General features: G+C 33.5%; 3 protein-coding genes across 3 annotated transcripts in view; 1 reads left to right on the top strand and 2 right to left on the bottom strand.

Moving 5' to 3' along the window:
* The window catches only part of LOC106100320 (sodium/hydrogen exchanger 6), a 12154-nt gene extending 5656 nt beyond the window's left edge, over nucleotides 1-6498 (bottom strand). Inside the window, exons 1-10 of the mRNA XM_013279143.1 lie at nucleotides 6045-6498; nucleotides 5717-5872; nucleotides 5193-5353; nucleotides 4059-4274; nucleotides 3686-3759; nucleotides 2930-3071; nucleotides 2393-2498; nucleotides 1679-1881; nucleotides 1044-1155; nucleotides 277-505 (exon numbers count right to left, since the gene is read on the bottom strand). Of these exons, the coding sequence (XP_013134597.1) occupies nucleotides 277-505; nucleotides 1044-1155; nucleotides 1679-1881; nucleotides 2393-2498; nucleotides 2930-3071; nucleotides 3686-3759; nucleotides 4059-4274; nucleotides 5193-5353; nucleotides 5717-5872; nucleotides 6045-6270 (1625 nt within the window). The 5' untranslated portion in view covers nucleotides 6271-6498. The remainder of the gene's footprint in view (nucleotides 1-276; nucleotides 506-1043; nucleotides 1156-1678; nucleotides 1882-2392; nucleotides 2499-2929; nucleotides 3072-3685; nucleotides 3760-4058; nucleotides 4275-5192; nucleotides 5354-5716; nucleotides 5873-6044) is intronic.
* A 6408-nt stretch (nucleotides 6499-12906) lies between these two features.
* LOC106100645 (myrosinase 1-like) lies at nucleotides 12907-21738 on the top strand. Its single transcript, XM_013279590.1, has 7 exons — nucleotides 12907-13169; nucleotides 17315-17433; nucleotides 17992-18567; nucleotides 18731-18825; nucleotides 19616-19921; nucleotides 20553-20794; nucleotides 21451-21738. The coding sequence occupies exons 1-7, from the start codon at nucleotides 13120-13122 to the stop codon at nucleotides 21656-21658; spliced, it is 1596 nt and encodes a 531-aa protein (XP_013135044.1). The 5' UTR covers nucleotides 12907-13119; the 3' UTR covers nucleotides 21659-21738.
* The window catches only part of LOC106100646 (facilitated trehalose transporter Tret1-like), a 17335-nt gene continuing 11766 nt past the window's right edge, over nucleotides 21392-26960 (bottom strand). Inside the window, exons 2-4 of the mRNA XM_013279591.1 lie at nucleotides 24122-24519; nucleotides 22548-23309; nucleotides 21392-21978 (exon numbers count right to left, since the gene is read on the bottom strand). Of these exons, the coding sequence (XP_013135045.1) occupies nucleotides 21790-21978; nucleotides 22548-23309; nucleotides 24122-24519 (1349 nt within the window). The 3' untranslated portion in view covers nucleotides 21392-21789. The remainder of the gene's footprint in view (nucleotides 21979-22547; nucleotides 23310-24121; nucleotides 24520-26960) is intronic.

Here is a 26960-nt window from a genome sequence, read left to right as displayed (position 1 = left end):
CTTATCATGACAAGATTCCTTTTCTTAAAAAGAACAAAAATAATAAAGCTAATCATACTAATATTACAAATGACAACGTTTAGATGGATGGATGGATGGATGTTTGTTAGAGTTTCTAACTTAAACGGCTTAACAGATTTCGATAAATCTTGGCATAGATGTAGAGGACAGTGGAAGAACACATAGGCTACACATTTTTTTTTTAATTCTACACGGACGGAGTCGCAGGCAAAAATTAGTTATTTTATACTGATCGTACATTTTATATAGTTATACGTATGGTATAGTACACAATGAACACAAAATGAAGATAAGGGTGAGCAGAGTAGGTATGTGTTCACCGACCCGGTGGGTATGCGCAGGTAGGCGAGCGCGTGCGAGGCGGCGCCGCCCTGCAGCACCACGGTGGCGATGACGATGAGCGAGGTGGTGGTGAGCATGGCCTGCCGCGCCTCCGACACCGTGTTGCGGATCGCCAGCGCGAACGACATAGCGCCGCGCAGACCTATGCAAATCAACCGAGATAAGACATTATATGCGACTCAAACCTGGCCGGACTAACCAGTCATTGTACACATCATACTAATATTATGAATGCGAAAGTTTAGATGGATGGATGGATGACGTTGGTGATGATGAGAGTTTATAGTCTAAATGGCTGAACGGATTTCGATGAAATTTGGCATAGACTTAGAGGATAGTCTGGAAGAACACACAGGCTACTCAGTTTTGTTTTTTTTTTAATTCCACGCGGACGGAGACGCGGGCGAAATATAGTTTTTTTATAATTGTTTGTTGCGAGTTGTGTCGCAGAAGACAATTTTTAATGCGGGGGAAAGTAATGCGCTACGCGCCAATTACATAAAGTCGTCAAGTTTTTTAAAAATAGCATCTTATTATTTCCTTATTTTCTGCAAAGTATTAATTGAAAATATAAGACACAGTCAGAATATAATGTAATTATATAATGAAATCACGAATTATCTATGTTAAGAAATTATCTATTATCAAAAAAACAGCATTGATATAATGAGTGGACATACCTGAGAAAAACAACATATGTTGGAAGTTGACAGGTATGGGCGGCTTGCGGCCGAGGTTCAGCAGGAACGACAGCGGGTAGATGTTCACAGCTCGCCCCAGGGTTGATGTTATCTGTTTTTTGTCTAATTAAGGATATATTTAGCGAATTGCTTTCGTTCGCGACTACATCAACGCGGAATAAAAAAATAGGTAGATTACGTATTCTTCCAAACTATGTGAACATGGTAAGAATTATGAGAATATAGTTTGGACTATCAGAACATAGTTTGAACTATAAGAACATAGTCTGGACTATAAGAACATAGCCTAGGAGAATAAAGTCTAGAGAACAATGTAGAAACATTAATGTGACACAAACATTCATTCATCTAAACTTTACCATTTATGTTAGTACTTGTTGCTCGTGACTGTCTACGTGAAATTTTAAAATAATAAAAATACTAGCCTATATTACTCACTGATAACGTAGCTTTTTAATGGTGAAAGAATTTTTAAAATCGTCCCAGTATTTTATAAATACAAATATTTCCTCTTTATAATATTAGTACAAAGTGTGATATAGCTTTATTCCTGATAGCGAGAGCCTTACTTAGCTAATTTAAAAAAAAATCTTATGCGATAGTTCAAAGGATACAAATCCAGCGATGATGAACCAAGGATCGAAGTGGTGCTTGGGGAAGGTGAACATGGAGACGCCGATGTACGTGAAGATGAAGTTCTCCGCGAGGAAGTTGAGCAGCTCGAAGAGTTGCTTGGTGCGGTTGCGCGAGTCCGCCGACAGGTTGTTGTATGTGTAGTGCGCCTGGCAAATGCCGCAGAACAACACCGCCACTACACCTGTCAATATACATATTGGATAAATATAACATTTAAATTGGTAATTGCCGAATGGTAAATATTCGCCATGATTCCGTCCGCATCAAATTAAAAAAAAAAGTAAATAGTCTATGTTTTCTTCCAGAATACGTTCTACATTTGTACCAAAGATTCGTTCAGCTGTTTAAGCAACAAACTCTAACAAAGAAATTAATATTAAAAAAAAACTAAATTTTCGCATTACAAGATACTGTTGCTTGCGGCTCCGTCTGTGTGGAAGTAAAAAAAGTAAGTATAAGAGTTCTTCAGACTACAGCCGTGCCAAATTTCTTGGAGATCCGTTAAGTTGCTTAGTTTATAAACTCTACAAAACATCCATCCATCTAAACTTTCACATTTATATAGTTTTCACCCGCGACTCCGTCCCCATGGAATTAAAAAACAGTCCAAGTTCTACATCTGTCACAAAATGAGATCAGCGCAGCAAGAAATAACATCAGATTAATTGTAAAAGTAGTAGTAGTAGTATTACCAGTGAGCTCGCAGACTTCAGCGATGAGGAAGGCGGCGTAGGACATGAGCACGAAGAGCGCGGACTCCAGCAGCGGCCAGTCGCGCACGTGAGTGAACTTCGTCATGTGCATGGCGCTCAGGAAAATAAACTTACGTTTCACACATCACGAAATACATATATACATGGAAAAATCATGCAATTATTACAACCATTCTTATATGGCAAAATTGGAGGTAACATGGAACAAACGCAACTTTGCGGACCGACGGACGGAATAAAAAAAAAACTTTATTAGTGTTAACGCAAATAATGTTCACGAATCAATTTAATATAGAGATCTGCTGGTATTTCCGTACTAATTAGCTTTCGACAGCGACTTTGTCCGCTTGAAATAAGAAAAAAAAACAAAAGTAAGTAGTATATATGTCCTTCCAGACTATGTTCTACATCTATGCAAAATTTTAATCGAGATCCTTTCAACCTTTATGGCTACAAACATCCATCCAAACATTCGCATTTATAATATTAGTAAGAATTGTTAATAAAAAAGGATATCAATGCAGTAAGGCAGCCCATCAGTGCGCCGATGAGCAGAGACAGACTGAATATCCCGATGAAGTCTCCGATCGCTCCGAGGAATGCGGTGATCTCGAAGCCACCGTCATTTGAATACCTCTTCTCGTAATTCTGAATGGCTCTGGAATTATAATAAATACAGAACCACTCAACTTAAAAGTTAAAAAGGTAATACAAATAAGAAAAAAAATCAATAAAACATAGTAATATTATGCAATTTGAAATGTGGTTCTCGATTTCAAAATTGCAATCGAATCTTTGTACTGTATTTTATACTAACACTGAGAAAATAGATAAATTTATGTTGTTTAAATCAAACATTATAAACCTTGAATCTAGTACTCGTGATGTTATAGCATGGTTGCATTGTCAACGATAAAAAGAAATCGCCGTAAATGACTCAATAGTAATGTAAATTGTTCACATGCATGTTTATATTTGTCGTTTAAATTCTAGGTATTATCAGAAAACACGTAACTTATGTGCTTACGTTAGTATAATTTATCGTATGAGGATAATAACTGTAATTAAAAATGTTGTTTTCACTAGTACCTTGCAATATGAGGATAAATTAAATGTAAAGTAAATATTGTATTGGGTTTAAAATGAAAATAAGAATATAACAAATTTAAAAACCCACATTTTTATCAGCAATTTAAACTGAAACATTCCTAAATAAATTCATAAACAATAAATAAAATCTGTCAATGAAATGTGTATATAAAAGTATCTTACCCGCTGAGTACTAGAGCCACTGCATCATTGAGGACACTCTCTCCGAATATCATAGCATACAAATTAACGTCGACCTGGAAATTGATTAACAATATGTATTTGAAACATTTAAATCACAAATCAAAGCAAGCTTCAGACATACATGTAAGTTATTTTTCTGACGCATTGAATGTCCTTTCGGTCATCTTGTAGATAGCCATACAATACTTAAATGATTCTTCAATTACAGTTTGACAACTAAAGAATATATTTAACTAGCAGATTTTAATATAAAATTTTAATTGTTCATTTGAATTTTTAACTAACAAAGTTACTAAAAACATTATCATATACAATCAATATATTATAATAAATATTTCAAGTATATAAATACCTTTAGTTGTGAGAATATAGCGAGCACAGTGAGTGGATCAGTGGGTGATATCAAAGCACCAAAGTATAGAGTATCAAGGAAAGTGAAGCTTGCAGCCAGTGACTTGGGCATGAGCTGCACACAGCCGTACATCAGAGAACCGATAACAAGCGCAGAGAGCGCCGTGCCCACCATCGCGAACGTTAATATCGCACCCAGGTTACGGAAGAAATATTTCTGTAAAATACCTCTGTGTTAAGAAACTATCTATGTTTTTTTTAGTCTTAAGTAATCTTGGGTTCTTTGCTATCTTACATCTAAAATAATATATAGAACTACATCTGCAATTGTTTCATAAACAAAATGTGAAGTATAGATTATTTAAAATCAAACTATATTTTTGTAACCAAAAGGTTGACTTTCTATCGGAGCAATCTAGACTTAAATACCTACTTTGTGATCACATTATTCTAATGTAGACTATATGAATGTAAAAGTGACATAAAACGTTTCCCAAGTAATAGATTGGAAATAAAAAAAAATTCAGTGTAATGTTTCTAATAAGACTTTTGATGTGGATTACAGATAACATATTAACAATAAAAGTATTAACAACTGGCTGATAACAACATTGTAAACAAAGAATTCTTATTATATGATATACAAATAGTGGAGATAACATTTTAATTATAGATAATTTAATTTAAAAATCACATATAAATACATTAAAGTGAATAAATTTAAAGGTTCTTAACCTGTAATTTAATTAGAAAAATGCTAGTTGTACATTTATTCATTTAAGAGACATAAACTGACTAAGGCTTTAGTTACTTTTGTATGTCTACTAAAACCTTACTTTTTTTAAGTTCTGGTTTACCTAAACATCATGTAAATGTAACATATCTTAACCTTTGCTAAGAATTGAGTAATGTTTGTCTATATGAGTCATTGTAAATAGTAGGTTTAAACAGATTTTGACTACAGACATGAAACTATGTCATTGAAATTACATTAGCTTAAATATGTAAACATCAAATCATGTAGTCTTGAGTAATATGTGGAAAAGATCAAAATAACATTTTTTAAATGTAAATGTAGTAAAAAAAATGACAAAATAATGTAAAATGCTTAGTTTTAGAAATAAAAATAACTTACCCTCTTTAGACAGTACCCAGCATGAAATATAATAGGAGGTAGAATTATGTTGAAAAATATCTCCGGATCAAATGTGGCTTTCAAATCAATTTCATTTTGCGCCATGTTCACTATTTCACCTCTGAAGATGTATGCATAAGTTTTATTTGGCACAGTGATACCTGAAATATTACACACATTGCTATATCATTTAAGAATCAATAAATATTAAGCTCTGTACAATTATAGTTTTGCCTACACACAGATTTACAATTAAAAACAATAACAACTTTGAACTACATTCATCTCTGATATATCACTTTTTTTGTCAACTATTATTTTGTAATCCACACAAGTGTAAAATGTGACATAAAACTCTAAGCATAACTAAGTTTTAAATGTAACTGTATGTCTTTGTTACATAAAAGACATATTCTATACAATGAAGTTAAGGAGTCAAAACAAAGCTGAGCAGTTTATTGGTGTAAGTTTTTGTAAAGTAACATAATACTTTGCTATTATCGCATAATTTCACAAGAAATTACCTTCTGCAGATGTTTGCATTTTATTAGGAAAATGAAAACGTAACATATCTGGTGGCACAGACAAATTGTAGGTAGAGTCTGCCTCAGGCAACGCATCAATGTATGTGACTTGGTTTGTGCTGGCACCATAGCGAATTATTGCACCAACAATGAGACCTAAAACATATTTTTACATAATATAACAATGAATTAATTAAGTGTCATATGTCCCTTAAGTGAAATAGAGAGTCATGAGAACATAATTGTCTTCATGTAGGCGCCACACAGCTTGGTTTAATATACTATATTTTCTATAAAAACACTATATTTTCATGATATTTCAACTTACCATATATAACAGCAAGACCAGTTTCGTGCAGCCAGCTCACGCGGCGGTGTTTAAATACCCAAATAGTGAGGACAGTAAGTGTAAGAAGACAAGTATAAATAAGTAGGTTTAAACTGTCTATACGATGTAATAATGTAGCCTTCGCATCGAGAGCTATATCTTCTCCTGAGGCGCAACATCCTACTATAAGGCAGGTATAAAGACTGATTCCAAGAAGGAAATTCATTTTTCTTATTCAATAATTAAATATCACATCCCAGAAAATCGATCTTGTACAACATGAAATAGTTGTAGGGCTATATTAAGCGCTGAAACCACAGAATTGTGTAAAGCACGGTAGTGTTGATAATTTATCCCCAAAAGACCTGTTTAAAAGGTTTTTTTTAATTTAAATCTCAAGGAAAATACTGGAAACGATTGAAATTTTGTCCTGTGACAAATAAACAATGACAATGACATTGTCAACTCAACTGTCAAAAATGATTATAAGCAGTTTTAATCGAACGCAGCCGTAACATTTACAATGAAATAAAACAGCAGTATATTAAGGTTTAAAATTAAAAATTAATAATACTATGGCTAACGAAAGTAAAACAATAATAAATAGTATACAAATATTAGGATTTAAAAATAACTGTCCTTCACAAAAGTGATAAGAAAGTAACAATTTTTTACTCAGCTTCGCGCCTGATACATTAATATCCGATCCGCAGTGACTCTTTAAATTAATATTTCCTATTAGTAATTTAGATGTAAAATGTTAGCACATTAGTTGTAGCATACGTTTTAAGTGGTTTACATTCAATTAATTTCCGTAAGAGCTCCAAAAACGTTCCATATAATTGCGTTGTCACGTTGGAGTTAGTTTGTGTGTTTTAAAGTAATTTACAAGTATTGTTAATATGGCCGTCTGTCTATATTTTAAAGAAATTCATTTGTGGAAATATCTAACAATAAGGTCCCTTATTAAAAATACCGACGATTTTATGGCATTTTTTTCAGTAGAAAAAAATGCCATAAAATCCAGTAGGATTACACGCGTCAATGTGATTGTAATTACGAGAGAAAATACATATTTTGTAGATTAATTATAGTTGTCGTATTTTAAATTGCATTACGAGATCTCTGTGAAAGCATAATCTTGTCCTGTGTTACATTTATCGAATCCGGTTGATTTATAAATTGTAACAACACAAAAGTTACGTAATTTGGATTAATTATAATTTTATTATACTCTTTCTATAGTACCAAATTAAAAGTAAACTTCATTTTTAATTATACTGATGTAAAGCAATAAACTAAACGTGGATAATTAAGTAGATGTGAATTTTATTGTCCAATTAAATAAATCTTTGTCTGATAAAGAAATATTTAAAAAAAAACATTAAGTACCATTCACAGTTCATTAAAGTTAGGTAATCCATTGTCTTTTTAAATTGTTCTTATTGACTAATCTCATAAGTAATATTTGCATATACAGAACCTATTACGCTTTTTATACAAGTGTGGTATTATTTAAATTAAAATCAAGCTGGTATAACTCGATTTGGGTTTTCCCTGTACTACGTGTTCTAACCATCTTCTACCAATGTGTAAAATGCGTGGTGTACCTACATGAAATGTGTTATCCTATCTTAAGCAAATTTAGTGACAAATACTGTTTATTAAGTGAAGGGCGGAAGTTTTGTCAACGGTGAAGGTTGTTTATAAACCAATTAAAAATTCTACGAAAGATAAAACAAGGATTGGCACATGCGCTTTACTTTTTTTTGACTGCGTAAGTAAATGCGCTTGTGAATAGTTAACGTATTGTAAAATTTGCTGTATAATTAATATGGTTGAAATAATTACAATTAAATGATCTGTTTCGGGGCGTCGGTGGCTCAGTGGCTTGAACACTTGACTTGTAATCTACAGGTCTTGGGTTCGAATCCCGCCATGTACCAATGTGATTTTCGATTTTTCGAATTTTCATATGTACATAATTTACCCGACGTTTTTACGGTGAAGGAAAACATCGTGATGCAACCTGCACATATCAGCGAAGAAATTTAAAGATATGTGTGAAGTCAACCAAACCGCACTTGGCCAGCGTGGTTGACTATGGCCTAGTCACCCCATATTAGGGTAGGCTCCGAGCCCCTCGTGGGGACGTATAGTGAGCTGGTGAAGATGAAGTGAAGATCTCTTTTGATTTTAACACACTGCAACATATACACCTACTTTGCGAAAAAACAAAGATCCTGCGTACGTAATTATTAAGCCTTAGATTTAGACACAAGCAATCTAAAATCTACATGAAACAAACAGCCCATTAGTTTCATTATCTATCTATAAGAAGTTCTTCTGGACAAACCTCTTCAGATCTTGTATTATTAATTAATAATATTAGTTAGTCATGGAAATAATAAAAAAATCTAATATTAATAGTTAGGTACCCGTGTATAATAGTCTATCGTCTGTCGTTATTCTTTTATTTCTTGAACGTAAGAATATGAATTTTCTAACGTATTTGTAAACTTCAAAGATAAGGAAATATTGTTCATAATCAATCATGTTATGGTTGTTTGTATACACAGCATTGAGTGCAATGACCTTTGTCTATAGAATTGTAAATTATAAAGCTAGTTTCGTCATAAGTACAAAAAAGTACCTTGAATAATGAGTACGTACTTATTTGTACTTGTAACCATTTTAGAATGAAATAGACGTGCAGTAGACATACCAATGCAACTTATTACCAAGTTCGTTTATCAAGTAGCACGCACAGTAACTTTATTACATTATTCAAGGTTAATTGGGTCAGAAGCTTAACCGGAACTTATGTCGTAGGTAACAAATAAATATTGCAAACAATATTTTTAAACCCTTTTAATACTTATTATGATAGCTTAAGAAGAGATAACTTAAAAAAAAAAACTAAATATGGTTATTTAAAAAAATATTGTTCTTGTTTTTTTTATTCCTTATTATTTTGCTACTAGAGTTTGGTTAATTTATCGCACAAAATGTGCGAAGTATCTATTGTTTTCAATGTAGACTTTCAAATGAACCAAGGTGTAAAGTTAACGTAATACTAGATTTAAAACCTGAACATAGTTTCTCGCGGTACAAAACTGCATTAAAACGAATCGATTAACCTTCGCAAGGACTACCACTCTTGTGACTGTTTTAATTTGATACTAGATAAAGTGCGCATAGTTGAGATACGTTGTGATATTGATCCATACTATCTATACTATTATAATAAAGCGTAAACACGCACATTTTTGTTGCCTAACATGTCGGCTATTACAGCATATTTTTGAATAATTTATTTTTTAATACAAAGCCCTACACTTACGTCACGCTTTAGGCTACATATTTTCACGCCATTAAACTTAAGGGGTTAATTTTTTGGATAAAAATCCTAATGTGGGAAAGAGTCTATAAGTTGCTGCCAACATCAACGAAGCAAGGTTGCCATGGCCATGTCAATTTGACATTTGCAATTGATAATTTGACACATGTAAACGATAATATAAATTTTTAATAATTTTATGCGGATGAAGTCGCAAGGGAACAGCTAGTTACTTATAAATTAAGTCGGGTATATAGTTGTGGGGGTGTGGCGTTGTAATGACAGATTATAAAACGTCAAAGTCAAGGTGAAAGCTAAGACACTATCTGCCATATCTTAAGTATATTTAGAGTCTACCTACATTAGAGTATGACTGTGAGAGCCCGTTAGTTTAGTTTGAGTAATCTTAATAAAGGTCTTTTTGTGTACCCCTATTAACTATGTACTTTCAGTGGGTCTGCTGAGCGTACGAGTTATACCTGTTTTTTTTTTATGAAATAGATTTTATTGCCAAGTCTTACTTTCGGGTAAAGACAAAATTCAACTTTACAGTGTTTTCATAGTCTTTGGTGGGAATTTATGTTTTTTTTGTAACAAAAGCAAGTTGTTTACATATATTCTGCAGTTGAAATGTTGTATTTCACTATGTAAAGAGATCAAAAAGTGTCAATATTAAGACGAAATCCAATTGGACTATTGCATCAACTTAAAGCAATTATTAAATAGTCTCTAGATCACCAGTATTGACCTTTACTAATTTGTTTTATTCGTAATTATCTTTACCGCGTAATAATAAGTACACAAAGGGATTCAAAGATTAACTATATTTTAATCTCAGTAAAGACAAGTAGCTTCTTTACCAGTAATCGGTCACAGATTCAAATTTCTTCATTACTTCTAAGAACATGAAAGGTACTGCTTTGAATAACAAAATATAATTGAGATTGAATGAGGACAAATGAAATCTATGGAAAGATATTCTTCGATAAGAAAGTATCAGTTTAAATGACTGTATAAACAGTGATGTTTTGAAATGCTGTATTAAATATTAAGAATTGGTGTTATTAAACCTTGAGTAAATTTGAACTCCGAACTTCATTGATGGTATTACAATTTTCATAGTAATATTAAAAGTAAATAAACGTGAGAATTAACAGAGAACAAATTAAATGCTCGGTATTTAATAATTACCGTAGAACTCAAGGTTTGTTGGTACACGGTCATGTTTTTTGCGATGATAAATGACTACTATTTGATTGATTATTGTGTGTTATGGTAGGCAGTATCTTGAGTGTGTTGTAATCAGGTTGTTTATGTCGTCACGATCAGTCATACTGGCTTAGCTTTATCCCATGAGTGAATAAACGGTATGGAGACAAACTTAACTAACTAAACGGTTGAACTAGGACAAGCATAGGGATTTGTTTGCGAGTTCAGTAGAACTCCAGAGGTCGAACCAGTAGGACGAACGCATCGATACTGGAAAACAGTTAAAGCCATCGCCAGTGGAAAATAACGCGACGCACATTTTTTTTTCGTTAGACGTTTGTATAATTTAATCTAAAAAACATTACACTATTGAAATACACAATAGAGAGATAAACAAATAAGAGCAAGTAATTTGTTAGGTTTTCTATTATACTTGACTAATAAAATTATTTAACTTTTACGTTCAATTTGCCGTAATCTATTGTGACAACCCTACCATAGATAAACAATTTGAACATTCATAAGAAGCTTTGTCTCTGGACCGTTTATCATCTGGCTATAGATTCAGTCTTCATTTCAAAGATATGAATGGCGTATAGCGATTTTGTATCCCTTTCCCCATGGCGCTAATCGTAACCTAAGGGACAGTATTAACAGAATTGTAGGATGGGTGACGCAGTAACGTATTTCTTATAAATAAGTTGTCAACGTAACCGATATGCGTAGGCCGAGATGCAATTCGAGGTTTTCCCCTCGAGGTGCCCGCCGACAACAGGAGACAAACTCCGGATATGCAAAGCGTGACGACACTAGATGTGGATTATTATACACAATATGAAACTTTAAACGAATTGAGTTTTTGCTGCTTTTGGAAATCTGTTAAAAAAATCAATGATGAGTCTAGTCTGCTACGAACAAAAATATTATTTTGACATTTTTGTTTCTAGGGTCGGAGAATTTTGAGGTTATTTTTAGGTTTTTCAATTTATTATTTCAAGAAATGTCGGATCAAAGACAAACAAATAAGATTTTTATTATGTATTTATATACGAAGTCCGGTTTTTATACAACAAAATAAACAGTATGTTTTTGCATACAAGTAGTTATAGTAAATTAACATAATATCACAATTGTCTTTTTTCATTGTAAAATAATTTTTATATTTTGGAAGTTTTAAATAGTGTTTTTGTATAGTTGAAACGTGTATAACAGGTATTGCTGGAAACTTTTGTATTATTTTTACACTGGATAGGTTCGGATTGCCTGCGATGAGCATAATATCTATGTTTTATAAATACACATGTACATTTGTAATTTGTTGGTAAGTATTTCTATAATTATTTTGATTAACATGAAATTGTGTTAAAGCCAAGGACGTAAATACATCATGTCTGGGAAATCACAAATATATACGCGGTTTATAGTAGATACGCGTGTAGTTGCTACGACGAAAATGCATAAACATTTGTTGCAAATTTATTACTTAATAATAACGAATAATGTCAGAAATTTCCTATAAAGTTGAGTGAAATACAAGGAAAAACATAGCCGGAAAGTACCTGATGCCATAGTTGTAGTTACGCACTCGTGTTAAAAATGTTCTATGGCTTGGAATCCCGATGCAGTTCTGACGTAGATAAACGTTTCAACTTAAATGCAACTGATTCCTTGGTGCTTTTAAAAATCAAGCACTAAGTAACATAAAATATTTAAACATGGATGTAGCATAAGTTAATCTTAAAAAGCAAACAATAATCTACTTAATTAATGTCGGAGTCCTGACAAAGTAAATTATCCTCATCATTACTGCTAGATTTCTGTCCTGTTCTTTGCTAAAACTGTTATCTTGTCGCCGCATAAACCAATCCTTCAAAACTGTAATCAGATTATCGTTCTGCAATTCGTTACTAAATAACATATGCCCTGTGGCTAAGTAGTAAGTAACTGAATATACTATGCACTAATATTATCATCTTTCTTTGTAAGATATCGTCCCACAATGAGTTTTTTTTATTTTTATTTACTGATTATGGAGACCTTTAAATAGCAGATCGAGGGACCGTTTATTTCTTCTTCTACTGATTTTTCTGATTCTGATCCAGGGTTAGAGGAAGTAATCTAGGATGTTTAGAAAAACTCCGGAGGACCGATTTATGGAATTTGAATGTCTTTACGATTGTCTTGATTTGTTTCCGTTACATTGAGCCATAGTAGTTGGTGCTTTGACATGAGCGTGATACATACATTATCACTATATTAGTTTAATCATCAGCCCCAATGCGGAGTATTTAGTGTTATAGGGCTGTGCAGACTCAGAGAATACAGTGTGCGGTCGACGTTTGCCCGCGCTGCACGTAGAGTTGCTAAATCGACCTTCGGGTCGAAATACGACAATCACTCGCATTCATTCAGTCCCTTTACGTAGCTAACTTGTAGTATTTTATTTTATCCTTAAGCTGAAGTGATATTTGAAAGTGATATTTTTGTTATTTTATATTTTAAATAGTTTTAATATTCAATAGTAAAATGGAGATGTACAAACTGATATTAGTTTTAGCCGCTGTTATTATTGAGGGGTAAGTGTTTAATTTATATTTATTTAAAAAAAAAACATTACGTTTTTAAAAATATATCAAAGATCAAAAGTTAGCAAAGAGTAAAATGTTACCATCGCTGAAATGAGTCGCGATGTCGTTCTTGCTGAAAAATATTGCATTTGCATAACAAAATGATACTTGTTGTGCATTACATATAACAAATTATCACAATTAGTTTTAACTGTAAGTGTCATTTTCATGCTAATTTTGTAACAACCAAATACATATTTGTAGTCGTTCTTTCAATTACGTTAAATAAAGGAGATGGCATGGAGAACGTGTAAAATATAATGAAATAAAACAAACCATTAAAAAGGCATAAGAACGATCAAAGAAGACATTAAAAAGTGTAGATGCGATAGAAAACAAATATTAATTGCATCAAACGTTAGGATATTCATTAAATATTGTACTGTAGTATTCACACTCAACGAGGTATGAATTAACATATAAAGTTTTAAAATCTGTTTTGTACCTAAGACGTAGGACAATTCGCAAAGATACCATTTCAATGCCCTTTCATTTCTATTAAAACTAGTCTCGAACAGTACGTTCTTGTTGATAATATCGTCATTTATTTTATCTTATCATTTAATATCATACGTAAATCCTCAGAATTACCTTTTCCATTGTCCAATTTACTCTCACTTTATTAAATTCTTCAATGGTTCTTGTCATTCAGAATTTTAAGTCATAACATAAGTGTCATGCAAACTGCTACTTTTCTTTGATAATGTCACTAATTTCGTTGCTTAACAATTTCTTTTGCCAAACAATGGAATTACTTTTTGGAGATGGAAACATATGGATATGCTCTACAATTTTGCTCTTTTAAAGATATTTTTAAATATCGATGATGTGTAATATACAATATTATTTAACTTTATCTTGTCAGATTTGTCGTTACTTCGATTTAAGGTTTTATACAATTTTATGTCGCAAAATATTATTAGATCTCCGATGAAAATTAAAGAAATTCAATCTTCGTATACCACATTCGCCTCATTTGATCAGACAATTGCCCATAGACCATTAAAACATCCAAAGTTTACTTTATTACATGTTACAGTCCAATTGTAGACATCCATTGTTGAATAAATTAATCCATTTAAATCGGAGGCATTGTCGTCTCTGTAGACATTTATGTTTGTTGGATTGATGGTAGCATGAGCATCTATTCTCACTAGGATTATCTTACGTTAAACTTGAAACTATAGCAGGTTTCATTATTTTAGATTTGAAACCAGCATATAAAGTCTTGTTTTTAATTTTTATTAATTACTAGCTGTGCGCTTCGGTTTTACCTGCCCTAAGGGTAAAAGCATCGTGTAACCTCAAACAACCAACCGATTGAAACACACTAGAATAGACGGATTTAAATTTTCTATAAAGATTTGAATTATTTCAAATTCTTGCAATTATTGAAGTTAAATATGGACATGTAGAGCTGTGTGTTAGTGCAAAACATTGTAAGACCGGTTTATTGATGTTAGTAGTTTTTAATTATTCTGAAGTTTATTTTTGTTTTTACATGACGTCAACGTATTACGCTCTTTTGTTTATCTTAAATAATAAAAAAATGTCTACTGGTTTTTAATCGTAGCATTTAGAGGTTATAAGATCAGATATATAAGATCGTTTATTTTCATATATGAATGTTGAGGCTTTCAGATGTAAATTTGCTAGATAAAAACATTACATAATTTAAATAACACCCCGTTAGCTGTTTAAAACGGAAACTTATCCTTATTTATACAAAATCTTTGACACTTAATTGTTTTGAATAAGAATATTTTGAAGAACAGAACAAGGTAATCAACATATCGAATTTCGAATTGTTATTCAATTCAAAAATTTGAAGGCCTTCTAAGGTGTGTTGCATAATAAATTGTGTAACAATCTGTACAAGACAGGATTTTTCTTGAGGAAATGATACATCTCGAATAAATTGGTACAAGTCAGCACCTCACTAAGATAGAGGAAGACCAAAGAAGGTATGGACGAATTGCGTTAAAATAGGATACCAAGAAGGGATATGAACCAAATATGGGACAAGCACATGGATGATGGACATCTAAACGTTTCTCATGTTTATAGAATTTGAAATTCATGAAAACCCTAAGTAGTTAATGTTGGTTGTGCATTTTATAGTAGCTCGTTTTAGAAAGGAAAAAAATATTAATGCACATTTTTACCGTGAAATACTTTCGAAGTTGTTTAAACGAGACATTATCCGAGGGCAAATTTTATAACTCTGTGTCTAGATTCTTATGCGATACTTTTTCCGCAAAAGGGCCAATCGGTAGAAGGTTTTCCTTACGGAAGTAGCTACGCCCTGCACGAGCTTTGACAATGAGTTTGTTCGCGTAAGACCTTTGATAACGTTGTATAAAAAGCATTGCAAATTTAAATAAATATTTACCAGATTATGTCTTGAAATCTGAGATGATTAGAATTTCCTCTCCTTTTCCTTTTTGAAGACTGTTAAAATTATTTTCTAACAACACAGTAAAGAAATTAACAAATGTTGCAGTTGACACATTTATGAATATTTATGTAGCAGATACAATACAATACGTGCATTTGAGTGTAGGTAACATTTGCAAGATGTATGGAAAACAATAAATCTAATGCTACTTCTTGTTTTACGGTAAAGGAAAACTTTATTACTTTAAACAACAGTGGAATACGTAATTATAGTTTTTAATAAAACAGACAAAAACAGCTTTAAGTATTAGAAGAAAATAATGCCGTTTAGTGTATGGAACTATATAAAAAAAAATCACAAAGAAAAGGAAACTTGCATGTCAGACAGATTAAAAATGAACAAAAAGCAAAAGCAAAAAGAATTAAGTCTTTTTGTTTGATCACGATGTAGATTTATTGATTTTGTTATTCACGTGGAGGTTAGGATGCCTTTTTATGACAAAAGACGGTTGTCAAGGAGACAACGTATTATGGATGTCTGTAGCCTGCTACTAGAGGGCATGATGATACCATTCCCATTATTTTTAAAGATTAAATCAGCATGCTCTAAATCTATTTGCTCTATCACTTTCCATATTTGTTAAACAAAATAAGCATAGAAATATCTTTTTAATCCAATTAATCAGCTGTTATCATGATCCTTTTATAAACAGCTTTGAGGTGCATTGCAGTAAATGAGAGTAGGTATATTATTTGCTCACGGAATTATGTGCTCTCGGATGTGCATAACAGATTTCACAAAACAAATTGAGCATATTTTACAAGTAGAGTGATAACTACGTAATTTAATTTTATCGCACTCTTGGAATGCAGCTGAAAAGTGAATAAGAGCTAACTGTAATGTTAACTTTGTATTACATTCCCCAAGTTGATAGTCTGGTGTTTAGGTAGTCATCGATTGTTTTTTAATCTTCAAAGATATTCTGTTACATATCGACACAGAGAATTTTCTTAAATATAACTGAAAAAGAAATAATAAAAGTTATTTCATATCTTGCATTTTCACGTTATGACGTTGCAAAACACTAACATTGTAACACAGAGTTAAGGTGCAATTGATAAGCCTAGATCTAATGTGGAAAAACTACAGTCGTTTCCTCATTTAGCGGCCAAGGTCATTATTTCCTTTATGAAACAGTGCAATATCTTGTACACTAATGCGGTTTGTACATTTCGAAGGTAGTAAAGTAGAATGTAACAGAATTTATTCTTATTAAAAAGGGCTTTCATAGACTATAGATGAGTTACAAATTCTCAAGATTTTGATAACTTGGTGCAAGAATGAAACTGCAAATGAAGGCATATGGTTTCCAACTTAATTTTTTTTTACCAATACGTGTAAACACTTTTCTTTTAATCCTCCGATTCCGGCAAAACACTTCATTGACTAACCATACATATACCCACTGTACAAAAAAATACTTGCATTGAAATATTTGTTCAGATAAATCCTTTGATTATAATTAAACATCTGTGACATGATCGTTGTGCTCTAAAATGCTCTCGTATAAAATCACGTGCATTATTAGCAGAGTACAGTAATACATAAGCAATTTTATTTTAAAAATAACAATAAGCAACATACTGTATGTGGGTACTTGTGATTTCTATTAAATTTAATGTTTTAATTTTTCCAGACATGCAGCGATGATCAACTTAGCTGGCGGTTCAAAGTCGAATTACACTTTTCCTAAAAACTTCTTGTTCGGCGTTTCTACCGCAGCTGGACAAATAGAAGGGGCTTGGAATGAAGACGGTAAGACTTTTGTGTAAAGGGTTAAAAAATCGTTGCTATTCATTTGTAATTGATGCAAATTATATTTTCAATCGGGATACTTTGATTTAGTAAGATCTGATTGTTCCCTGCCATTGTATGGAGAAGGTATATTGTATATTAGTTGTTTAAATAGATTTTATTGGTTGGAAATACATCTGCACCAAGCTAAAAATGAATTGCCAATGTCGTATCAAAACCTGTTACATAAATTTTGATAAATTATTATATTGTTGTCCTTCAAATTTTTGTTTTTATTATAAACGTTCTCAGCTTCGCTTTAAATTAAAACGCTTAATTGTTAGTTTCATTATAAAACCAAGATATATAAATATTTATTAATTCTTCAAAATGTACATAAAAAAAAAAACAGTTCCTTGGGAAACTGCTTATAAATTTGATGATGTATATCTGGTTTCTATATGACCAGTATCAATTGCGCTTCAATATACATTTACAGAACAGGGAAAGGCTCACATAAAAAGTATATTCTTAAGAATGAAATAATTAAGCATTTATTTACTTATTTGTATTTTTCAGGTAAATCGGAAAGCATATGGGATCATTTAATCCACACGAATCCAAGTTTTGTGAAAGACGGTTCAAATGCGGACGTCGCTGCTGACTCATACCATTTGTATAAAAGAGACGCTGAGATGGTCCACGAACTAGGCGTAGACATATACAGATTCTCAATATCATGGCCCAGAGTATTACCTACAGGGCTCGCTAACTATATAAATCCTCTAGGCATTCAGTATTATAAAAATTTGATTGATGAACTATTAAAATACAATATCACACCTATGGTTACGATATACCATTGGGACTTGCCACAGAAGCTGCAAGATATTGGAGGTTGGACGAATGCTCATATAGTTGATTACTTCACAGATTATGCGAAAGTGTTGTTTGACAATTTCGGTGATAAAGTAAAGTATTGGGTAACTTTTAATGAACCGATGCAGACTTGCCTAGAAGGCTATGGAGGTACTTATAGAGCCCCGGCGTTGAACCGACATGGTGTAGCGGAGTATTTATGTACACATAATCTATTGAAGGCGCATGCTAGTGTCTACCATTTGTTCGATTCAAAATACAGGTCGCTTAATGGAGGTAAATACAAAAAGTTTCTCGTTAAATTCTAATGCAGATTAAATTATATTAGTAATGTATATAACTGCCTCCTGATAGTAATAAAAACGAAAAAGCAAAACAATTAATTACATCATTTGATTACCGTAGACATTAACAGAGTAAACACATTGTCATTTTCCAGGTAAAATTGGAATGTCGCTGGACTCTAATTGGGCAGAACCTAAAACTAATACACCGAGAGACAGAGAAGCTGCCGAATTATATTTGAAAACGCATGTAAGTAGTTTTATTCTATTAATTCAAATTTTAATGTCAAGACACATTCTATTTACGACTTAAAAATATACGATAAAAACCTTGCCGGCGTTATTAATTCTGAAATAAAATGAAAATTAAAGGTTATTTTGGTTTATCGTTCAATTATCCTGTATCCTTTTGTTTGACCTCCTTATGGTTTGACAAGGCTATTATAAAACTTTGAGTTTTCACCGCAGAAACATGTGGTCTTATGTTCACAGCTGTTTTAATATTGGAAACAATTACTTCGTTGCGTTTTATGAAGGAAATAAATTGTATTGCAATACTATAAAATACTCATAATGTTTTAAAAGTTATGACAAGGATTGTCGTAATGTGTACTCAGATTAAAAAAAAATGTTTCGAATTGAACAGGTAATTGAAAAACCAGATTTACGTTGCAACTGCCGCATACTTTTGTACACCGACCACAACATTTATTTAACAATGCAATAGTTCCAAGATTTTACCTGACTTTATTCTGTTTGCGCCATAAAAACCTATTATATTTGCATAGACGTGCTTATATTATACTTGTATTGATCGTTTTGAAGTCTTTAGAAACTGCAACTCGCAGACAATGAAATGCTAATTGTTTTTGCCTTTTTAAGTTTTAACAAATAATTTTTATATCGCAATGTAAATTGTTGGCAAAGGTAATAAGATCATTGTGACGTTTTTGTATCAAAATGTCATGTTAGTGACCACTAGTGTAGAAATTTGAGTAAAAGAGCCAAATTATCTAATAGCATGCTTTTTTCTTTTATAGGTAGGATGGTATGCCCATCCTGTATATTCGGCAGAAGGAAATTATCCCCCAGAGCTAATAAAACTTGTAGATGAGAAGAGTCGACTCCAAAATTACACTCGATCGCGTTTGCCCAAATTTACACCCGAAGAAGTGGCCTTTATACGAGGTACTGCAGACTTCTTCGGTCTGAATCACTACACGACGTATCTTCTTAGTATGGCTGACAAAGAAGTAGGTGCTATACCATCCCATGAAAATGACATAGGCATCGTCAGAGTACAAGATCCAAAATGGCCGTCAAAGTCATCGTCGTCTTGGTTAAAGGTGAGAATTTTTAATATTATCCGAATGATCATTAGTTTGTTATCATAGAGGACAATCAGAAATCTGGAGGTCACATTGACTGCAGTTTGCAGAGCTAAAAGAACACATTAAATATACATCAGGTGTTGATAATTTTATGTAATTGCACATTCATTATCTTGCGCTATTATAGAGATAATTTGAGATACAATTGTGTTCTCACAAATGCATTGCCTTATTTGTAGATTTTATGTTACGTTTTGATCCGTATTGTTAATAGTGGTTTTAACCAGGTTTGCTTATATTATCCGTGTCAATGGCTTGACATCGTGCAAATGACTTACGATAAGAACAATATTGGGAATACCTTTTCGATAAATTCCGGTTTTTAATTGTAGAACTCATTTAACGTCTATTTTAGATATTAATCAACGTTTAAACTGTCGTCATTGAAACATTTATTTAGACCCAATAAAGATCTCAATTCAATTAATATATTAAAATCGTTTTATTACAAATCAACACTTATTGTGGAAGCTTAGTTTAGATAGGTTATTTATTGTCTTAGTAAATGAAACCTTTAAAAAAATGTATCTTTAGATTTTTTTATGGTTTGATACCGTGTTTTTAAAATTAAAATTTTTGTTTTCAGGTTGTACCATTCGGTTTCCGTCGTCTGCTCAAGTGGATAACTAAAACATATAATAATGTACCGATTATTGTGACTGAGAATGGGTACGCGGACTTCAGCGGTATCGACGACGCCGCGCGGGTATCGTACTATAGCCACTACCTGAATGCGCTACTGCACGCTATCCACGAAGACCATAGCAACGTACACGGGTACTTCGCGTGGAGTTTGATGGATAACTTCGAATGGGACGACGGTTATGTGTAAGTCTATTTCTTTGAAGTCACAAGCTACTTACTTTTATTTTACTTACTAGTATACTTTTAGTTTACTAATATTATAAATGGGAGAGTTTCGATGTTTGTTACTTCGTGTCTGAAACGACTTAACGAATCTTGTTTTCTCTCTCTTGCATGTTTGAAATAGATGTAGGACGTAGTCTGGAAAAGCACATTTACTAATTAAGTTTTATTATTATTTTTTTATTGTTTTCCCTAGGAAAGAGTCGCTAAAGTAGCTAGTAGAAAATATCATTTATCAATTTACTTTGAAAGTTTAATCTTAGGTTACAGTGAAAATAAATTAAAAGCATGACAATGCAAATAAATCAATTAACAAATGTTATGATATTGATATGATAATGCTGATTATTCTAGAGTTCCTAAATTAGAAATCTAATAATACATGTTTTTGTGGATAATATCTTCATGATTAACAATTAATATATTAAAACATGATATTAAAATATCTACTAAGCATGCCCGAATTACTACTTACTGTTTTTTTTTGTTATTGTACAATACAAATGAATTATTACTTTTCAAAACCATGTGGGAAAGGTTATAAATAAAACACAGGAATGTGTCAAAACCGCGTTATAATTTTCACTCTGGTCATGATATTGTAAATGCATTTGCAGGTCCCGCTTCGGTCTGTACCTGGTTGATTTCAAGAGTCCTAACAAGACGCGGACGGCAAAGCATTCGGCGAAGCTGTACGCCAGCGTGGTGACGTCACGCGGCCTGCCGCCCGACTACAACCCCGAGGACTTCACCGCCTTCTCCGGCGCCAGCCTCCTCATGCCCACCGTCCTACCACTCATACCCCTCTACAGGCTAATGGTGTAACCTTCTTCAGCGCTAGTTATTTTTGTATATAAAACGCTAAGTACGTATGTAAAACTATCATTAAATCTTAAGTATCAATATTCTTAACACTTTCAACTTGATCCCTACAGCGTATAGCTTATAAGCTACGTTTAATACTCGACAGTCATCAGTTTGCTCGCGTTGTCGCGGGCCACGTCCCTCTTGAGTCGCGCCTGGATGTTGGCGAAAGATTTTCCTTTAGTTTCTGGTAACGCGATTAGCATGTACACCAGCCCGAGGAGGGAGAAGGCCGCGAAGCCCCAGAACGCTGTGTAAATACCCCAGGAGTCGGACACCACCTGAAAACATAACAAATAAATTATCAAGTAGCTATCACGAATTATATGACAAAAACATGATTGAAATAACCAATCTGGGTGAATAATATCGTTGATAATAAATTGTAAATAATCATTTCCTTGTAGTAATCAATTTTAAGATATGAATGATGAGAACAGGTTTGTTGACATTTTGTAATAAACAGTTCTATCTATAGCCTGACTTGGCCTTTAATATAAATATAATAAATGTATATAACTGTATTGTTTTAACTATAAATATTGTGTCTCAGATGTACAATATCAGTTATTGTGGAAACTATGGCAGACTTTAATATCTCACGACACTTTGGAACTAAACAAAACATCTTTTTGTTCAGTTCTTTACATTTAGGACTTTCCTAAAATTGATATCGCTGATGGAATTTTATTTGGACTATTATAAATTCAATAACAGCAAACAACACAGTAACCCGTAACCCAAGTAGAGTCCGCACTGTTTGGGGCGATCCTCAAACATGTCTACGCATACATGCAGGTCATTTAGAGTGCTCTTGATACAATTTTATAAATCTAATGTCTAAATATACCTGGAATAGTTTCTGGACCGCGAACATAGAGAAACCAGTGTAGATGTGTGCGATGCAAGAGGCGTATAGCTTCACGTTGGTGGGGAACATCTCCCCTATGATAACGTAGGGCACTGTCGATAGCCCAATGGCGTAGCACACGATGTAGATGACGATAGCCGCCAGGGGCACCCAGTGTAGCTGTCCTATAGAGCTTTTGTGCCACACACTGAAGTAGAAATACGTCCCTATAGTGCCGTTCATCAGACCCACACCCAGAGCCGACAGCAGGAGAAGCGGTTTCCGACCGACGCGATCCACCAGAAGTACTGATAGCATGCATGTAGCGACTTGAACGCAACCGAGTATTATCGACTCTTGGTACGGTTCTATTTTACTTTCTGTGCTCTTAAATATTGTTTGTGCGTACGCTACCACTGCAGCGCTGCCGCACAACTGCTGGATAGTGAATACTCCTATGCTTATCCACATAGCTTTTCTATTAGTAGCTTCAAATATCAAATCGCCCCACGAACCTTTATTCTTCATGTCCTCTTGGACGTTTATTTCAATGTTTTTAAGTTCCAGTCTTATATCACCGGTGCGGAGATTTCTCAGAGATCTTTCGGCTCTTTCGGTGCGTTCAAATTTCAAATAGTAGTAGGGCGATTCTGGTAGGAAGATAAAAGTGACCACGAAGGTGATGGGCAGGATCAAGTTGATGGCGGCGAGTGTACGCATGTCTACAAAAGGCCCGATGCAGTACTGGGCAAGAATACCGACCTGAAATAAAGAAAGTACATTCAATTAAAGATTTTATAAGGATGTGTAAATATAATTTAAGATATTTTTTTTGTCCGGTAGGGTTTGGTAAGCATGTTTAATTGTTGGTGCTTATTCAATAAATATTTTTTGATTGTATGTTATAAAAGTAAAGACGTAAACATAACCTAGTACTTTATCAGCATTATCGAAGTAATAGTAAACAGAATACGGCTTAGATACAGTGATAGTAACACTTCAGTGAAAGGTGAGACTCAATATGACTGCGATGACACTGAACAGTAAACATCGCCCGTGTTTAATTTAATAAAATGGAAACTTTACATGTTCGTGATATTTCTGCATAGTAAAAATAATTTTATGATGTTAAATTTATAATTAGTCACGATTTACGCCTTGTTAATTCAGCATATTTGTTTACGCCTTTACGTTAATGTCAGAATTAGAACATTGAACAAGGAAACGAAATAATAATGGTTAAATCAACTAATAACGTGTGCTGAATATTATTTTACAAGTTAACAGGGCCATGGGATGGAATAGAGCCATATCTGTATGTATTATTTTTTGATTTTGTCAAATTCCCTCTATTCAGAAAAGAAGGCTTTCCCCTCCATGGTGGTCACATAACAACGGTTGGTGGGTTTGCTTGCAATACTTATATGAGTTGGCATTAAAATTCCTAACTGTTCTCAACTCTACATTTAATTTGTTACCTCGCTTAACGAACTAACAATGCGACAAATGACGTAATTGTTTCAACACTGTTTGTACAGGTGTTGTCTTTAACCTAAATAGTACATTTCCATTACCTTATTCATTAATGTAATGAGAGTGGAGAGCGCGCCTCTGACTTCATTTGTTGCGATCTCTCCTGTGTACATGGGGGCGACGGTGTACACAATGCCGTAGCCCAGCCCGGAGAACATTCTGGCGACATACAGCACAGCGACAGACTTCGCCACGATGACAAGCACCCAGCCTAAGATGAAGGGGATAGCACCTAAGAGTAACGTAGTCTTCCGACCGAATCTGTCGGCGAAGTACGCAGAAGGTATGGGCGTGAGCGCAGAGCAGAGGATCATGATGGATACTATCCATGATCCCTCGTCTTGTGAGGTCGGTATAGAACTCTCCTTGGACCGTAAGTAAGGTAAGGTCGGCGATGGCCAACCGTAGCAGGTTCCCGCGGTTGCGGTGATGAGTGTCGCTGAAATAGAGAAAAAAAAAGATTTAATGAACGCTAAGTACCTCAAATACGCAAGCCATTTATGGATACACACGCTTATAATGTTAAATGTTCTAATCAATATGTACAACATGTAATGTGAGATGGATTCACACGTTACAAGGAGCAACGTCCTTCATTTTTCTACAGTTATTTGATGTATTTATCAGAGTTTACTCAGATAATGTAACACTTGACTTTCAAGTATAATTATTACCTATCGATCTATATCTTTACGCTCGTAGTCAATAGAGATGTGATGTAAACTGAAGATTACTGTAATCTAAATTCACATGTTTATACTCTACAAAAATGGAATGGATTACCTTAATATTTGTTTTGGACACCATGTATTCCATTGTTAAAATGTCATGTCAAGAGCAGATTAAACCAAAAAAATAAAAATAAATTCCACACTGCCATGTCTTTCCAAAAATAGTTAAAACAAAAGCCAAACTCAGTCATCGGGAGACGAACAATTGGGGGATATTTATTTATTTTCTTCATACATTCTTCAATTTCATTGATGAATTATTTAAGAAGGGCGGTATTAACACCACCTGAATCCGACATGCATGTATGGGTATGTATAAATGTAGAAAAAGATATGTGTGTCCCAATCGAGTTAAATGGACTGTGTTCTCTGCTTACCCCCTGGGTAAAGCGCATTAATTATATTGTTCTTCCTTATACAATTGATACAAAAACAACTACATTACTCCGTTTTAAAAATAATTGCGTTATACACAGGATACTCTGTCGATTACAAATTCGTCTGGTTATCTTGTCGGGCTCTTATCGCTACACTTATGGAAACTTAGAGCCATACGGACAAATTATTTCCGAGTCACTTGTACAATAAAACAGTAGATACGACAAACTACGTATCAGTCTGTTCGATAAACGATTTTATATCAACTTTGTTAAGCTAGCTTTAAAGAATCTGTCACATGTTCTTTTCTATCGGTATATAAACGTTGACGTAGGCTTTTGAAGTGTTTGGTTTTTACCGCAATACCATATTTTAGAGATTAGTAACATCCTGTATGTAAAATGTTATTGATCATTTTGTCTAAATATTGTTTTAAATGCTCAGGTATTGAGGCCCAACGGAGGCTCAACTTGAGACCCTTTTCCTTATCACCCTTTTTCCCAAGAATAGGATAGGAAGGGACCGTGGAGACGACGGTGACGGAGACGCATAGGAAGGTGAAATATCCTCTTTAAATGCATCTCCTCCTCCGTTTATTAAGAGTAGGCAACGCATCCTCTATTGCGGATGTCTCTGGGCAGTGATCGCTTCGCTTCGCCTTTTTGGTGGAACTAAAAATAAAAATTGTCTTTCAGAAGTAATGATTTAATGCAGGGCCGTTTTGTACTGCTTATGTATGTTGTCCATTTAACATATTATGGTACAGTAATAATTATTATTTTAACAACGAATTGTACGTACTAATATGTCTTATAAGACTTAAGTTCATTGCTCTATAAAGCTTGGTGGCACTGACGTTATTCCTGCCTACGCTCATTTAAATAGTACATGACAAAATTTCTGATTTCGTATACTAATAATACATTTTATAATATGTCGGTTGTCATAGTTATTTTTTTTAATATCTACAAGGTAGAAAATGAGCAAGCGGCCACCTGAAACCGCCGAAATGGAGAAGCGACCGCTACATATAGACAATTGCAGATACGTTGCGTACCTTTAATCGGCGAAGGAGACGCAAAGAGGATATTTCCCCTTACTATGCGTCTGTTCTACCGTCAAATCCACTTTTACTTCCCACCCCTTACTCTTAAGAAAAGCGTGGAAAGGAAAACGGACTAAAATTAGGCCGTAGAAATATGACGCCATTTCACAAATTACAGTAAATACATATGTATTTTTTAAATGTAATTGGTGTGTATGATTATAGTTTCTCGTGTTCATTATTGGATCAATAATTGTGATAAATTAACCGTTTTTGAGACGGTTTTATTATTCAAGTTTTTCCAAGGAGAGTGAGTTTTGTGTTGCAAGGTGGAAAAAATAAGTCACTATATAGGATTTAAGCGTAATAAAACTTGTTTTAATAAAGACTTGTGAATATTACGGTTTATTTGTTGTAACTGTCCGTGATTTAGATTAATGCGAATCTTCACTACTTTGATGTTTTTTTTGTTAAATTTATTCATCTTAAGGAAAAAAAAGTATTGTTGTCAATGAGAAAAGTAATTAGTATTCTCCTTTTTAATAACAATTCTAGGGAAAAAGTGATAGCAATTATGGTGAACGCCCGCCGCGCGTTCTAAATATTTTCTAATAATTATTTTTATACAAAAAATGCTGTTTTTATAGAGGTTAGTCACTGTCTACCTAGGAAGAGTATTGGGACCCCACCAACGGTTCCCGCCTTGTCGTGGCGGTGGGGCTCAGT

Source organism: Papilio polytes, unplaced genomic scaffold (genome assembly GCF_000836215.1).
Source record: "Papilio polytes unplaced genomic scaffold, Ppol_1.0 DF824047.1, whole genome shotgun sequence".
Classification (NCBI taxonomy): domain Eukaryota; kingdom Metazoa; phylum Arthropoda; class Insecta; order Lepidoptera; family Papilionidae; genus Papilio; species Papilio polytes.
Note: the sequence above shows the minus strand (reverse complement) of the source record. Positions and strands in the feature narration are given on the sequence as shown.

Coding starts and splice junctions, on each gene's coding strand:
- LOC106100645 (XM_013279590.1), top strand. CDS start 13,120: ATGGAGATGTACAAACTGATATTAGTTTTAGCCGCTGTTATTATTGAG. Junction 13,170..17,314: donor GCCGCTGTTATTATTGAGGG/GTAAGTGTTTAA, acceptor TAATTTTTCCAG/ACATGCAGCGATGATCAACT. Junction 19,922..20,552: donor CATCGTCGTCTTGGTTAAAG/GTGAGAATTTTT, acceptor TTTTGTTTTCAG/GTTGTACCATTCGGTTTCCG.